Below are 15,767 nucleotides of genomic sequence, written 5' to 3'. Positions count from 1 at the left end.
TACATTGATTAATAAAGTGTATTTATAACATTTTACATTAGAAAGGTTTCTTTTCTTCAATTTTGTTCCATGAGACGATGATATTCTGATACTCTGAAGTCTGTAGTAGAACTGTATTCATGTGGAAAAGTATTTAAAAACTGAAAGGAGGCTGGCAAATTCCCAGTGTTTATCACAGACATATACAGCCTGTAGTGTTTACACAGGGCATGCTGTGAGATTTGGCTGGGTGAGATTAGTTGCATCTGGCATCTAAGAAATAGTGCAGTCACGTTAACAGCTACAGTGCTACTGACTCTCTCTCTCTCTCTCTCTCTCTCTCTCTCTCTCTCTCTCTCTCACTCTCACACACACACACACACACATACACACATACACACTCTTAGCTCCACCCTGTTGAACTCAGTAGCATGCAGCAGGAATTCCTTCCCTCCAGTCACACTTTTTGGTTGGGAGGGAGGAATTTTCTGGAATGTGGGAGAAATGGGAAGAGGAGACTGCAGGTGAAAATGGTGAACAGTAGTTAGTTTGGCCGAGTTAAACACTGCAAAAACCACACACAACATCAGTTTTGAATGGGGATCTTCAACCTATCGTACATGCCTTGTCAAAAGCTTTATATCAATGAATATATATAGTTAAAAAAAAGTGATTTTTAAATGGTGCACACTGCAGCATGGACTAAAGAAAAACAAGAAAGCACATCTGAGATTTCCAACAAAATTCAACACGTGGCAGAGGGGGTGCATTGAGCTAGTAGACGCAATTTTTAAAGCAACATTAAAACCCAAAATACTCATCCGTGTCTGCCTCACCACACGGGTCAAGACAACTAGACACCTCCCCTAGCAATTTACAAACGACAACCCCTAAAGTCTCTAGTAGCAGGAGGCTGTATGCATGTGAGAATCTGCACGTAGCATTCAGACTCAGGCTCTTAGAAAGCCAGCCCTAACCACCAGATGGCCAAGAGTGCACCGAAACATCACGGATAGGACGAAGCACCGGACAGACTCATCTTCTGACCGACAACTGCGCCGAGTCCGCCTGAGTTGAGTCTTCAGAGGAGCCGAATACCGGGGACACAGGTTGCTCTCGTTAGGGTGAATATTGACCACCTGAATCAGATAATACTGTATAAAGATAGTCTTGAATTAAAAAGAACTTTGTAGACTTTTCACGTTGCTATGTCAACCAGCAGTTATGGGGGTGTGTTTTTTTTTAAACCGTATTTTGCGTTTTCAGTTGCGACCGTTAATCACTGCGAACTTCTCTCTGTTATTCCATTAACTTAAGTTAGCCAGCTAAGCTAGCTGAAAACCAGCTAACCTGGATGAAAACTTTGATGTATGTGATGGTGTTTGAGAATATGACGAGGCTGAAGCGGTTAACAGGGAGGTAAAATGACAGTCAGTAAAAATTCAGTCAGTCCAAGTCGAAAATAGCGAGAAAAGAAGAGTCCCCCCCCTAATGAAAGCAGGTTAGCGTCAATGTTATGGAATTCCAGTGCAATGCAGCGTGGGATGCTGCTGCCTCCATAACTGCTTTATATGTACAGATTTTATTTGTTTAAGAGATTTTGGACATACACGGTCACATTGTCTGCCATAGTATACATGTCAGGCAGCCACTGTGTTAAAAAAAAGATGGGAAAAAAAGGCTAATATCCACTTGAAACTTTATTTTTACGTTATATTCGGGTTGGTTAGCTAATTATCCAAACTCGTTTGGGGGTAATCAAACAGCAGCAGCTGCCCTCTTGAAATGACTGAAGGCCATCTTGTCATTCAGTTTGCGGGGGTTACTGACGGGTTACTGCAGGTAAAGTGAGTCTGACTCCATTGAATGCTGCTCAGTCCTCACATGAGTTTCCCCCGGCGGGGAGGGGCGAAGACGTGGCAGTCCTCTTCCATCCACATCCTGTGTTATCTGACTCCACAGCTTCACTCCCTGTAAAACTTGGATAAGATAGTTGAGATGAGGCGAAGAAGCTGCTAGAATACAATGCAGAATGAGAGGAGTAGTCTTACATTGGTTCATTACTGTGCTGGTTGCAGTGAGGCTTACACAGTTCATTCAGAAATTAGTATTTCACTCTTATTTTAAATGGTCTTTTTACTCAAGTTGTTAATGCTGTAGGGATTTCCACTTTTTTTGTGATATAATACTATATTTTTGTGATAGATACTAGAGGCTATAATTTTACTGTGGATACATCTTTGTGACATCACCAACAATTGGGTTTTTATTCACAGCTTCTTTGGTTCTTATGTGTTTTTTCTTTTTTTTTTAAATCAAGGCTTCTTCAGACATTCACCATTTTGAAATATCATATTTTGAAAATGCGGTTTAGCTTTTCCGCCAAGAAAAAAGTATTTCTGTTGTTTTGCTACTTCTTTTCTCCTTCATTTAAATTCCACAAGTGAAAGCAACTGGTTCAGTCCTGGCCTTGGGGGTTTGTCGAAAGTCATTTTAGGCAAAGTAGGAAACAGAAGAAGTGACAGGAAAACAGTAAATCAGTACATTAATAACTCCTGGAATGCAGTGAACATCACAACTCGGTATCTATTAGTGTCTGTTAATGGGAGCTCTGTGATCTTATTTTCCCACAATTTACATAAGGCTGTGAGGTTCAAAAAAAGGGTCTCCTAATGAACATGTCTGAACAGAAAGCAGCCCAATTTACACATATTTTCAGAAGGTCAGAAGAAAAAAAAATCTTTTTCAGGGAAATTGTTTGCAAACTAGCTCTCTGACAAACTGCCTCTCAAGTGTCTAGCAGGTTAATTGGTGCATCAGGAATGTTTTGGAGTCATCAAATGTCATGTACACATATGTACGTATGCACACTCTCACTACCACTCACTTTCATGTGTGGCCTGACACCTAGATTTAAATGATAACTGTTATACTTACAGCTTTAATCTTGACATTGCACTTCTACAACATTATAACAAGAGAGGCGCAGTAGCTGTCACCCTATCATTACAATAATTACATTATGCTGAGCTTTCATCCTGGAACTCTCAGTGTGGCAGAGGCATATTTATGGTATTTTGGACTGAGTGGCACCACTTATTCTGGAAATACAGTAGTAACAGTCAGGGATAATGGTAATTTGCATCTTGCCACGCAGTTTCTACTTAAATATACTTAGATTTGCATTTAATGTCTTTTAATTTTGCTTTAATCAAATACAAAGAGCTCTGTCAGACTTATTTCCCTTCCTCTCTGCTGCCTGCTGCTGAGCTAAATTGAAATGTCATATAAGGTAATTCTTTCGCTGGCAGGGTTGTCCATGTGGCAAAGTCAGAACCTGCCTGGGCCTGTTGTCTCTTAGTGAAAGGCATTACAAATCTGCATAGATGCACCTTTCATGCATGACCTTTACTTTGCCACTGGGTTTATGTGAGTAAATGTGTGTGTAGCAAGCCTGAAGGTGTATGAGAGTATTTGCACATGTTCTCATGTGTACAAGTAGGTATGTACACCTCTTGTATTTATGCCTTTATTTAAAAAAAAACTACAACCATACATTTCAGTCCATATTCAGCTTTTATACAGTCGAGAAAGATATTGGAAATTAAACATCTGTTTGTGTTCAGAGCCCCCTTTATCCCTCTACCAAAGGCAGAGGTTGATTAAGTATTTCTGAAGAAAAGCAGCTAATTTAAATTAGAAGAAATCTAGAAACATCATCAAGGTAGGGCTGCAACTAATGATATTTCCATTATCCATTAATCTTCCAATTATTTCCTTGATTAATTGTTTGTTTTATAACACTATGATTTCCATATACAGAGCTTCAGACTTGTGTTGGAATATTTTCTTTCCACCACCGTCCTCCATGAGTACTTCTTTTGTTGGTGGAATTGGAAGCATTTTTTATCACAAAGAGCTACACGGAGGTTCAGCAAGGTCCAGCTTTTGCCATACTTTCAGTCCTGTTTGTTTGTTAGTTTAACAGAATATCTCCAACATTTTCCAGCAAATTTATATTAAGATTTGTGGAAAGATAGATCATTGGCCAAAGGATAAGTGATGTGTTTTTTGTGCAGATCAGGATACACGTATCCCATGATGTCCATTGTTGTGGGTTTATTGATCTGGATCCAAATCCAGATGCATTTTCTTTTTAAATTACACATTTCAAATAACAAAGATGTCATTGTCCTAGGCTAGCAGATTATCTGCTGCTGCCCAGTTTCAACTACAGTATATAAATAATTTATTCATTCATAAGTCATTCACACCTTCCTTTGTGCTTGCACATTTCTTCTTCCTGCTAGTCTGTCTTTGTTCTCTTCTCATTTCTGTCTGTATGGGTAGAAAGATCACAGTGCCACTCCTTACAGGCCAGAAGCCCTGTAATAGTTATGGCTGTGCCAACTCCAAAGCCAAACCGGACATGGTGACAGCAGCCACAGAATTATTTTTGGCTTTGTGTGGTGGTTGCGAGGCTGCACTTCTAAATGGATTTGAGGAGATTCTCCCACCTACTTAATTCCAATGCTTTGATTAGTCTTTTTGCTTTACTTCTAGTTGCATCTGAATATATATTTTCCAACACACATTTTTCTCTATGTTTCCTAAATGGTCAGTTCATCCAAATCACAAAACAGAAAACACTATTTCCCACTTAACCCTAATAATAATTAACTATGCAGATAGTTTTAAAAAACTGCTGCTGACTTCTGCTCACTTGACAGCAACATGCCAGAAAGAATGCCCCAGTTTCTCTGGACAATGGGAAAGTTAAACTACGCCCAGTTTGTCTGTGGATAATCTGGTCTGAAATGGTGCTAAAAAACAGGTTTTGAATTCAGCTGGAGCAGCACTGGAGGAAGGTAAGGAGGGCAACAAGATGATAGATCACACAGAGCCTTGAGAGGAGTCAACACGGTTTGTCAATAGTTATGCAGTGGTCATTATGCAGGGCAGAGATCAGTCAGGATATCGGCAGATATAAAATAAATATTTAGCAGAGTCAGTGGGCATGGTCAATTAATTTTAATGGAAAAAAAACATGCATTGAACAACATAATTCTCTCACTCTTTCTGCAGGATGGAGCTACCGTTTTGGTGTTTATTGTTGCTCAGCTGCCTGCAGTCGCTCTCGGCCCACAATGACTTCTTCACCTCCACAGGTAAACCCGCAAAGCAACGTATAGTACTTATGTTGTAAATAATAGGTTCCCCTGCTGACCTCAGTTATTATGTTTTTTATATTTTTCATGTTTTACCACTCATATGGAAGCAAAAAATGTCATGCCATTGTAGGATCTTTTAATGCCCTGTGTAATTTGTCATTGGAGTATTGATGTTCACCCTGTCTGATTTGTATTCCTCAGGCCAGATGACAGATCTGTTATACACAGAAAAAGACCTTGTCACCTCTCTAAAGGACTACATCAGAGCAGAGGAGAACAAGCTTGAGCGCGTCAAAAGGTGAGTGTGTGGACACAAAGTTACAGGATTGATTTACAGACATGCACTCAAGCACACAACACCATACACGTGCAGTCAAGTGGACACTTACGCAAGCACCTGCATTACACACTATTCTGCCAATAATATTAATGGTGACTTATTTTTGCTTGTGAATCAAGTTTAAGCTATTTGCTTAACTCCATATTACCATCTCTGTTATAGGTGGGCTGAAAAGTTGGATTCATTATCAGCAGCAGCCACACAGGACCCCGAGGGCTTCTTGGGGCACCCTGTCAATGCCTTCAAACTGATGAAGAGGCTGAACACCGAGTGGGGCGACCTGGAGAGCCTTGTGCTCAGTGACACCACTGATGGTATGGAAAAAGAAGGATTTTCTAATACTATCAGGCATTAGCCTGGTGCAGGTCTTTCTATAGATTTCCTGGGATTGACGGTGCAGGGATGTTTGTTTGCCAAAACAGACAAATGACTTCATTCTTCCAGGTAAAGCTGCATGTGTTTTCTTATTTACCGGAGTACTATGCTGCTCATTCATGCTCAATATATTTTAGTAGCAATCAAGTGCCTCAATCCCCTTAACTTGAGTTACTGAGGTTGAAGAGAGCGTTGTCTGACTTAATATAACTATAATTCTCTCACTCAAGAAGTCACTCTAGGCAATCTCACTCACCGTTAGGAGAGAGTATTTATTGTCCACTTATGTGGTTGTAATGTATCCCATACAGAATCATCCTACTATATCTTTCTCTGTCCTTTCCCGTCTGTCTTTCAGGATTTATTTCCAACCTGACCATCCAGAGACAGTACTTCCCCACAGATGAGGACCAGACTGGGGCTGCCAAAGCTCTCCTCCGGTTACAAGACACTTACAGACTGGATGCCAACACCATCTCTACAGGAGACCTACCAGGTAAAGGCCTTAAATCAGTACATACCTATATCTTGTTTCTCTGTTTTTTAGGATGCATTAAAATGAACAGATATGAACAGTAAATAGCAGACCATGTGGGGATTGTAGTTTTTCTATGTTATATGAAGAAGTTGTTCAGTTTTATTCTATGCCAATGTCCTGTATCCGCTGCATACTAGGAGTGAAACACAAGAGCCTAATGACAGTGGATGACTGTTACGAGCTGGGGAAAATCGCCTACTCTGATGTTGATTACTACCACACCGAGCTGTGGATGGCCCAGGCCCTGAAACAGCTTGATCAGGGAGAGGAGTCCACCATAGATAAGGTGACAGTGCTCGACTACCTCAGCTATTCCATCTACCAGCAGGGGGAGATAGAGCGAGCCCTGGAGTACACCAAGAGGCTGCTTGAACTGGGTGAGTCCCTCCACACTACTGAAAAGTTTTGCAATGTGACGATGTCATTTTGAATTCTAAAATTTCTGCTCAAGGTAAATAATGCCACATGAACATCTGATAGATTCATAATCTGTGCACTTTTCTTTTTTTCTTCATTAGATAAAACTGTTAAATTGTGTAAATAAGCTTAATGTTACCAAACAAACAAATGCATTACTAAGAAAGATAAATGAAGCAGCAAATGACACTGTGTGGACTGAATGACATAGTAAACAGAGGGGAACCTGACATTTCCAAGCCACACCAACAAAAAAAGTCCATTACCATGGTTAGGTCAAAACATCTATGCCATTATTAGTCTGTTAAGTTCTGTCCCGAAACAGTATGCTATGTTTACCACCTATATTTAAATATTGTTCTAATTTAAATCTGTTTTAATAATTGGCATGAAGCAAAAAATCCTCCTGTGCAGGGCCATTCAGAGGTGTGGATAGACGTTATGTGGATGTGGACTATTATTGATGTTTGACTTTTGTTCCATTTGTCTCCTTTTTTTAATTGATGGTAGTGATTTAAGGGTAATCAGAGAGGTCTTGGTTTATGTGTTTTATTCATTTGACAGTGAATAATTGTAGAACCTGCATCCATTTAGATTGGATCACAACATTTCGGTTTTTGTAGCTGGTGGACCAGTTTGCCGAGTTGGTGATTGGTGTAGTGGAATTCACTTCACACTTTCTAACCCAACGCATTTATTCTTGATTAATAATTAGTAATACTGCAGCAATACATTTCAAGTCATTGTGAAACAGTGTTCTGGTGACCTTGTTATCTCACATTTTCCCCCCAAATGAGCCTCTGAATTAATTCGCTCTGTTTGTCCATCTTGTTTCTGAGAACTGGATAAGGTCAGACTGAATAAATAGCACATAATCATGTCATGTTGGAAGCTCAGTTATTTTGATTACGGGGCTGTGATATTCTTAGGTGACATTGCTGCAGTCATCACTGTTTGTAATCACCACTATTATTCTCTCAGACCCAGAGCACCAGCGGGCCAAAGGCAACCTGAAGTACTTTGAGTTCCAGTTGGAGAAGCAGAAAAACGCTGCGGAGGATGTAAGTCATAAACAGAAGGAGCCAGGGAAAAAAGAAACAGCTGAAAAGCGGAAGAAGCCCAAAAAAGTCTCCAATCATTTGATCCCAGAGAGGAAGAAGTACGAGATGCTTTGTCGTGGGGAGGGCAACAGAATGGTAAGGAAGACAAAGAGATGCGCAAAAACACAATTTCTAACATAGAAAATACACATCAGTTTCAACACTTTTGTACCCTGCCTTCCTATTGTCTCAATAAGACCCCGCGCAGGTGGAGCCGGCTGTTCTGTCGTTACCATGACAACAATCACAACCCCATGTATGTGCTGGCACCCGCCAAACAGCAAGACGAGTGGGACCGCCCCTACATCGTCCGCTACCTTGACATCATCTCCGACAAAGAAATTGAGAGGGTCAAGCAACTGGCAAAGCCACGAGTAAGCAATTCTCAGTACTGCTCCCATGATGCCATATGATGCATGTATAAAGCTATATCGGTCACTTTTACTGTTTTAATGTGATCTAGTAGGAACATTCGTTAGGCCTTTTTCAGTGTCTGTTATGTGGTTAATTGTGATGAGGGGTGGGAGGTCAAAGCTGTGAGGCTGGCTGGTGTGATGCTGCTAGTTAGGCAAGCACACAGGCACACACATCTTTGTGTGTGTGTGTCTATGTGTCTGCATCTGTGTGGGTAAATCATGTCCCTGGCTTCACAGCTACGCAGGGCCACCATCTCCAACCCCATCACAGGAGTGCTGGAGACAGCTCCATACCGGATCAGCAAAAGGTAAGGCTTAGCCAGGAGCCGCCAAGAACAGAGGATATAGGGGAGAGCTGAGAGGGAGAAAGTGGGATATTCTTCACCCTTTTCCCTTAAGAATTCATCATTTCTCCTCTGTATTCCCATCCATACGTTTAACTCAATTTCTGCACCCTTCCAAAGCTTAAAGGCTCCTGAGCTGAAAGACAGGATCCAGCTGAGAATGATCAAATATTTACACAGCATATACACATTTGTAGAATATTATTTGTTTATAAAGCATGTTCCATGTAAATATATCATCTCGTGATGCTTTCCAGTGACACAGAAATGAGAGAAAAAAGGAAATGCATTCCTAGAGCTAATGTACATCTAGTTTTTTGAGGCTCTGTTGTGGATATGTTTCTGCTCAGGAGCCTGCTACAGAAAGGTAACACAGGTAGATGGAAGAGGGAGAAAATGTGTTACGTTTTGGACTAGTTGATATTAACATAGTTGCTTTTTGTGAGCCAAGAGGTGTATCAGGGGCACTCATTTATTCCCTACTGGTATATTTTTTTATTTTAAAATGGAAATTTGTTTTCTAGCATTGCCTCATGAAACACTCTCTTGACCCTTCTTAAGAATAAAATTGACAACTAGTGACCAGTTCTGCCTGTCTTTTCTCTCCCTCTTTTCTCCACTTACTTTCCATTCGTCCTCTTGTGTGTATCACATTCCATCGTCCTATTTTTCTTTCCTTTTTGTTTCACCTGTTCCTCAACCTCCGTGTCCTTCTGCTGGGGAAACTACTGTAGTTAAGGCGAGCCACGGTGCATGACCCACAAACTGGGAAACTTACTACGGCCCATTACAGAGTCTCCAAGAGGTAAGGGGTAACAGGTTATGACAGTGCCTTCCCCTGAAACACTCATGCACCCAGTAAACCATGGAAAAAAAAATTAAAATGTTTAGCTACAGCTGGAAAACCAACACTAAAGGATTTCATTTGGTGAAAACTTGAAATTGAGATAAAATACATTTCAAACTAAGCTGAACAATCCTCTGCTGTTGGTTTTTGGCATAGCTGAAATATTCTTTGTTCTTTCAGTTTACCCAGTGATTTAGAGACTTCCATGAAACTGCATGGTCACAAGCTCTTTTCTTTCCCCCAGCAATCCTTCCCAGGTTATTTGAGATCCAGAGCACTGAATCTCTATTCCCCATTGCGCTTTCCAGGAATAATTCTGAATCACATTCTCATATGAGCTCATTACAGCTGCTGCGATTTTACTATGCTTCTTTAACTTCCATATCAGCATTAGACATTAGGAAACTTCTAAGTCTGGATGCTTAAAAACACAGATATATGCTTCAAATATGTAGAAAGAGAGTTCTGCTTTGTTAGTTATGACATATTGTCTATTGTAAATATAGCTGTAAGCATGAACCCTAAAAATAGCCGGGTTAACATGCCACCAAAACCCCCAAGTTTCTTTGGTTTTTCTGTTCTTGGTAATTAATGTTTAAGAGTGTGCGTACAAGGGTGTGGTGTCCCTTTTTGATGTTTTTGTATGTGTACGTGTTAGCCAGCATGTATTTCCAAATTCAGTGAACATTAAGAGATAAAAAGAACAGACAGATGGAGTTTGACCGCCCTCTGAACTGGCTGCAAAGCACATCAGGGGGGAAAAAGTCTCACTTTTGGCCCAGGATCCCTTCAAAAATAGTACTTTTTTTTTTTTTCTGAGTCTGAATATTACTCAATAAAAAAGATGAGTCATCACACTCCCATACACATCCATGAGACTGTGGGGGGTATGTGTTAAAATCCCCTAAATCTGACAGTGTGTTAAAAGCAATTGATTCTGTCTTTGTTGACCCACATCACATGTGTTGGTAACTTAATATAAATTGTATCTTCAGTTCTATCGTAATATTTTATGCATGGTTTTACAGTTTATGTGGATACTGTTTCCTTTTAACACATTAACCAGACAAAATGCTCGTTTAAATTTTATGATGTGGTCTGTAGAGCTACAGGTGTGCCATTTTATCAAGGGCCTTCTCTTAGACTGGCGTGTGAGAGTGAGTGAGAGTATTAAAGGCGAGTAGTGTCAGAAAAGTTACATCCATGAAAATATTTTGACCTAGTCCTCAACCAGACTCTTGTACGAAAATTTCAACATTTTCACGTGCACACATAGTTTCAGAACAAGCCGACGTTACCCTGAGCTGATTGGAGATTCTGAATCTTGGGCTGGTTTTCTATTTTTCATTTTCTTCATACCTCCACTTCCCTTTTCTGTCATCTGATTGTAAAGCCCAACTTCACTTTCTAAGCTTTTAATAGCACGTTTTTAGCATGACATGTCTTTCTGTTGCCTTTTAAGAATAAATCTTTACTGCCATCTAGTGGACAAACATGTGTCTCACTGACACATTGTATAGCATGTTCCTCTTCTTTCTCAATCGCTCTGCTTTTCCTCCTGTATTCCAGTGCTTGGCTCACTGCCTATGAAGATCCAATGATTGACAAGATCAACCAGAGAATTGAAGATCTCACAGGGCTGGAAATGGACACTGCAGAAGAGCTGCAGGTAAGGAGTTGGTTCAATAGTTGAATGTTGTGGACATTAAACACAGTGTTTTTCTTCTTCTTTGATTTGTATTTTATTTTTTACAAGGCAAAACTTTACTGAATTAACATTCCTTATATAAATGTAAAAATAATTTCTATCAATAATCCCCCTGCCCCTCTGTGTGTGTGTGTGTGTGTGTGTGTGTGTGTGTGTGTGTGTGTGTGTGTGTCCTGATTTGTACAGTCTGTGAGAGACTCACATTATATTTCATCTCTGTAGGTTGCAAATTATGGTGTTGGAGGTCAATACGAACCTCACTTTGACTTTGGAAGGGTAAGCCCCTTTGTTGATTTACACGGTGTAATTTCTATAAACGCAGCACGTTTGTGTTAATATGTCGGAACAATCTGATGTTGTCTCTCGCCACAGAAAGATGAGCCAGATGCCTTTAAAGAGCTTGGCACTGGGAACCGCATAGCAACATGGCTCTTCTACGTGAGTAAACTCTTCCAATGTTGTTAACTTTAAATTCAATGTATACAGTGACCAAACCTTCTTCAACCGTGTCAGAAATGCTGGTGGGTCTGTTTTCACAAATGCATCTTGTGAGAATAATCACTGTTCAAACCCACAGAATGTTATTTTAAGTTCTAGTCTATTTTTTTCACATATCTCATGATGAACTATATGTATAAAATGACATAATGAAGTAATGGTCCAGCCATAAATATAGTTCACTCATTATAGGAATCATTAAGCAGCACAAGCAGAAACAGAAAATACACAATAAAGTGTGAAATAAACAATTTGTATAAACTTTAAAACATTCTATGGAAAATTATGTGAAAGAATACTGTCGCATGAGTCTAGATTGCAAGATAACCAAGTGCCTGCCCAAGTACTGTATCAATTTTTGTACAGATAACACTCAATCACACACTCGTTATATACATGTATGAACTTCTTTTAAGGACTTTTACAGCATATACCAGTAAAAGATACAGCCATTAATAATCTACATTACATTACTGGTGAAAAAAGCACAGGGCCCTTGCAGAGTTAGAGTTAGAGTTAGTTATTTATAGTGACTGAAGGAGTCTGATTAGTTTTAACCTATCAATGTTGAGGGTAGGTTTAATAAAATTGAGGCCTTAACAAGGTGGGACAGTAAACTCTCTCACCTGGTGTGGAGTAAAATGTATTCCCTGTAGTTAGAAAAGATAGATATAGACTGAGCCAGTGAAATGGGTGAATGAAGCTCACCATAAATTTTCACCTTTGGTTTTTCGTTCAGGGTGGCACCCTGTTATTACACACGAGGACTATCTATCATGTCTGATTACAGGGTTGGCCAGTGTGCAAAAATTCTGCTGTCACAAAAATAACATCTGAATTAAAGCAGGACTTTCTATGATGATGCAGTGGGGAGGATGTTAGATTTGCTGGAATAGGGAAAGAAAATATAAAAAATATATAACCAGTGATATTTTCTGTTGAAAGCGAGAGAAAATACAGAATCATTAAATGTGTGTTTTTCACCCTGGAATCAATCTTATAGTAACTATTGCAGTCACATCACCCTAGAGCTTCCACAAATGTATTTAGTAGGACGACAGAATTATTTGAAACAACAGATAGAGACTGAATTCTCTTTGCCTCTCGGTTTCTGTTGTAGATGAGTGATGTAGCAGCTGGTGGAGCCACAGTATTCCCAGATGTTGGTGCAGCAGTTTGGCCCCAAAAGGTAACCGCTTATGTTCTACCACTTATTACAATAAACGTGTTATATAACCAACTAAATGCTGTAACTGATTATCAGGTGTTTTTGTTGGTTTTGAATTATAGTACACAGTAAAAATATTAATAAATAACAAAATATAATTGTACAAAATGCTGTGCCTGTTATTTTTGGGACTCGGTGAGGGGCACTCAGTACACACAACACAACCTTCAATTAGGGTAACATTTCCATGCAAAATCGGATCATGTACTATAAGCAACGTGTTGTTCATTCCTGTTACAGAAACAAAGTTTTATTTTATACTTCTCAGAATCTTTCTTTGGAAATTAATTTAGGAGACAGACTGTGGCGTTCTGAGATTCCTGGCTATTCCTGGAGGGTTTGCAACACTGTTAACCTCTGTTGTCTGTTGTTTGTGTGTGTTCCAGGGCACCGCAGTGTTCTGGTACAATCTGTTTGCCAGCGGGGAGGGAGACTACAGCACCCGACATGCAGCTTGTCCAGTGTTGGTCGGCAACAAGTGGGGTGAGCTCCTCTTTTTCTGGTTCCCTGTAAAACCATCCACACCAATACATCTCATTTAATGAGATCGGTTCATTTTCAAAGTGGTTTAACCCAGTTTCATTCGGTTTGAATTTCTCCTATGGGGTTATAATAAAGGTATATCTTATCTTAAACTATTCAGATATGTAAAACCGTGCGGCAAATACTGTCACACAAACATGACATAGAATTAACAGTGTTATGAGTCTGTGTTTAATTTGTATATCGATCCACCAAGAAGCACTTATTGTTTTTGAGAAATCGTGTTGTCCGGTTGGCCAGCCAGTTTGTTTTAGTATTCTTGTCTATACTTGTAGTGGTAATAATAATAATAACTAGAGGCTTCAATCAATTAGGGGCACGCAAATCCTGAAATGTGGTCATGATGTGCGTTTATATTTAATCTGTTTAATCTATGTGCATTTTGTATTTCATGTGTTTTTTTTCATGAGGACTAAGCTTTATTTCATGATCTCACCATCTGACATTGCTGTTTCTCGTGTCTGAAAAACATTTTTAAAACACACAGCTCTACACATGGGTGAAAGCATGCGTAGAAATTCACACACACTTTTTACCGCACATAATTTCTGTATAAATCCCAACTTCTGTGTGGAAATATGCGTACACCATTTTGGTAACGTTTTTGTGCGTAGAGAAAGGAAGACATAAGGTAAACATTTTGTGTCTAAAGTAATCAAAGGGCTAGATTATGGTAATGCAATAATCTTTTTTTTTCTGTGTTTTAGTATCAAACAAATGGATCCATGAACGAGGCCAGGAATGGCGGCGACCTTGTGGCCTCAGTGAAAGTGAATAATGGAAAAACCTCCCTGCCCCTCTCTCCCCTTCCTTGTGAACCACCCAGGACCAAAGAACACTGCTGCAGATCACAGATGATACATGGGGTCCAAATAGCTCACTCCCTCACTACAAACACTCCCTTTTTTCCCCCAGCTGTTATGCTCTGAGCCCTGAGATTGTTTGGGTTAATGTCGAGCCCCTTGGACAGTACTAACATCGCTGTGAGAGATAACACGTTCTTAAGGTTGTTGGATGGTTTTGAGAAACACTCGTGCCCTTTTCACTCCCATGTGTCCTTCTTTGCACTCTGTATGAACTCTAGCTCTGTGGTGAGGTTATCCTTCAGTAGTGACTGTAGGGACCAGCCCTGCCTGTTTGAACCTTAAAGGGACAGTTCAGCTTTTTAAGAGACTTGTCTGGTTAATTGTATTCCTTTCATTTCAGTAGCAGAGCACTTGGGCCTGTGGTTTTTGGGAAAATTAAAGGATTCTTCTTTTTTTTTTTTTTTTTACATTTTGAACAACAGGGCTGCAAAATATTTCTTAGTAAAATTGTTTTTCTCAAACTGGCTTATTATTAATTGTGACCTTTCCTTGCATTTGACTTTACAATAGGTATGCAGCAAGATCCCAGCATTTCTCTCTTTATTTACATGTGGTAGCGACCTATGCTTCCGATAACCTAGAATCAAAAACCAAAGTAGGTGCTCTGTGGAAGGAATGAAAGGACACACAGCACATAAGAAAATGTCCAAAATAAAAAGTTGAAATCTGACCGCAGTCCAGGGTAGTGTTTGGTTGAAGATAACACTTTATTCCCTATAAGTTGTGTAACTAATCACATCTGATGCAACCGACATAAGTGCAGTACATTTTGACATATCACACTTTGTTGGTCTGCCTCAAACTGTGTTTTTTTTACTCATTTGAATGGTCACACTATTAAGATTTAGATGTTAGATGTATTGTAGTTGAACATAAGGTGTGTACAAATGCACGGGCAAACTTACAGTGAACACAGAGAGTGACGTACATCCCAATTCTGCATAGAGGTTTAGTGTTTATATTTAACATGTTCAAATTGTTCATCCTGAGTGACCATCAGCTGTCAGAGCAACAAAAACGAATAGAACATGTACTGGATACACCACATTGTGCCATGACAGGTTTAAATACCCTGTTATTTTATAGAGTGAATGATTCTGGTGGGGCTTGTAACAGTGTTAGTGGTGACCAGTGTTAGAATATATGGGCTTCCAAGGAAGAAACATTATTTATATGTCCCAAGCCAGTTTTGTGTTGTTTTTTTTTTCTACAATAAAGACTATTTTATTGATCTCAAGTTAATAAATTGTCGTGTGTGTGTGTGTGTGTGTGTGTGTGTGTGTGTGTGTGTGTGTGTGTGTGTGTGTGTGTGTGTGTGTGTGTGTGTGTGTGTGTGTGTGTGTCTCTCTGTGTGTGTCTCTCTGTGTGTGTGTGTGTCTCTCTCTGTGTGTGTGTGT

The 15,767-nt window shown here is 39.7% G+C and overlaps 1 protein-coding gene across 2 annotated transcripts; it reads left to right on the top strand.

Moving 5' to 3' along the window:
* The first annotated feature begins 872 nt into the window (after positions 1-872).
* p4ha1b (prolyl 4-hydroxylase, alpha polypeptide I b) lies at positions 873-15,616 on the top strand. 2 transcript variants are annotated; one of them, XM_051429367.1, is made up of 15 exons: positions 873-1,103; positions 5,065-5,147; positions 5,352-5,448; positions 5,653-5,804; positions 6,224-6,361; positions 6,541-6,780; positions 7,802-8,016; positions 8,118-8,294; positions 9,415-9,485; positions 11,097-11,196; positions 11,458-11,511; positions 11,608-11,673; positions 12,854-12,922; positions 13,348-13,444; positions 14,212-15,616. In XM_051429367.1, the coding sequence occupies exons 2-15, from the start codon at positions 5,066-5,068 to the stop codon at positions 14,280-14,282; spliced, it is 1,629 nt and encodes a 542-aa protein (XP_051285327.1). In that variant the 5' UTR covers positions 873-1,103; position 5,065; the 3' UTR covers positions 14,283-15,616. The 2 variants fall into 2 exon arrangements, with proteins under 2 accessions (XP_051285327.1, XP_051285316.1); XM_051429356.1 differs by lacking the exon at positions 9,415-9,485 and adding an exon at positions 8,574-8,644 and having other exon boundaries at positions 875-1,103.
* The last annotated feature ends 151 nt before the right edge of the window (positions 15,617-15,767 follow it).

Source organism: Dicentrarchus labrax, unplaced genomic scaffold (assembly GCF_905237075.1).
Source record: "Dicentrarchus labrax unplaced genomic scaffold, dlabrax2021, whole genome shotgun sequence".
Taxonomy (NCBI): Eukaryota; Metazoa; Chordata; class Actinopteri; family Moronidae; genus Dicentrarchus; species Dicentrarchus labrax.
This window is presented reverse-complemented; position numbering and strand designations above follow the sequence as displayed.

Excerpts from the sequence above, each read along its gene's own strand:
- p4ha1b (XM_051429367.1), top strand. The coding sequence starts at position 5,066 with ATGGAGCTACCGTTTTGGTGTTTATTGTTGCTCAGCTGCCTGCAGTCG. Across the intron at positions 8,017-8,117 it reads GTGGGGAGGGCAACAGAATG|ACCCCGCGCAGGTGGAGCCG; the intron begins GTAAGGAAGACA and ends TGTCTCAATAAG. Across the intron at positions 11,674-12,853 it reads TAGCAACATGGCTCTTCTAC|ATGAGTGATGTAGCAGCTGG; the intron begins GTGAGTAAACTC and ends TTTCTGTTGTAG.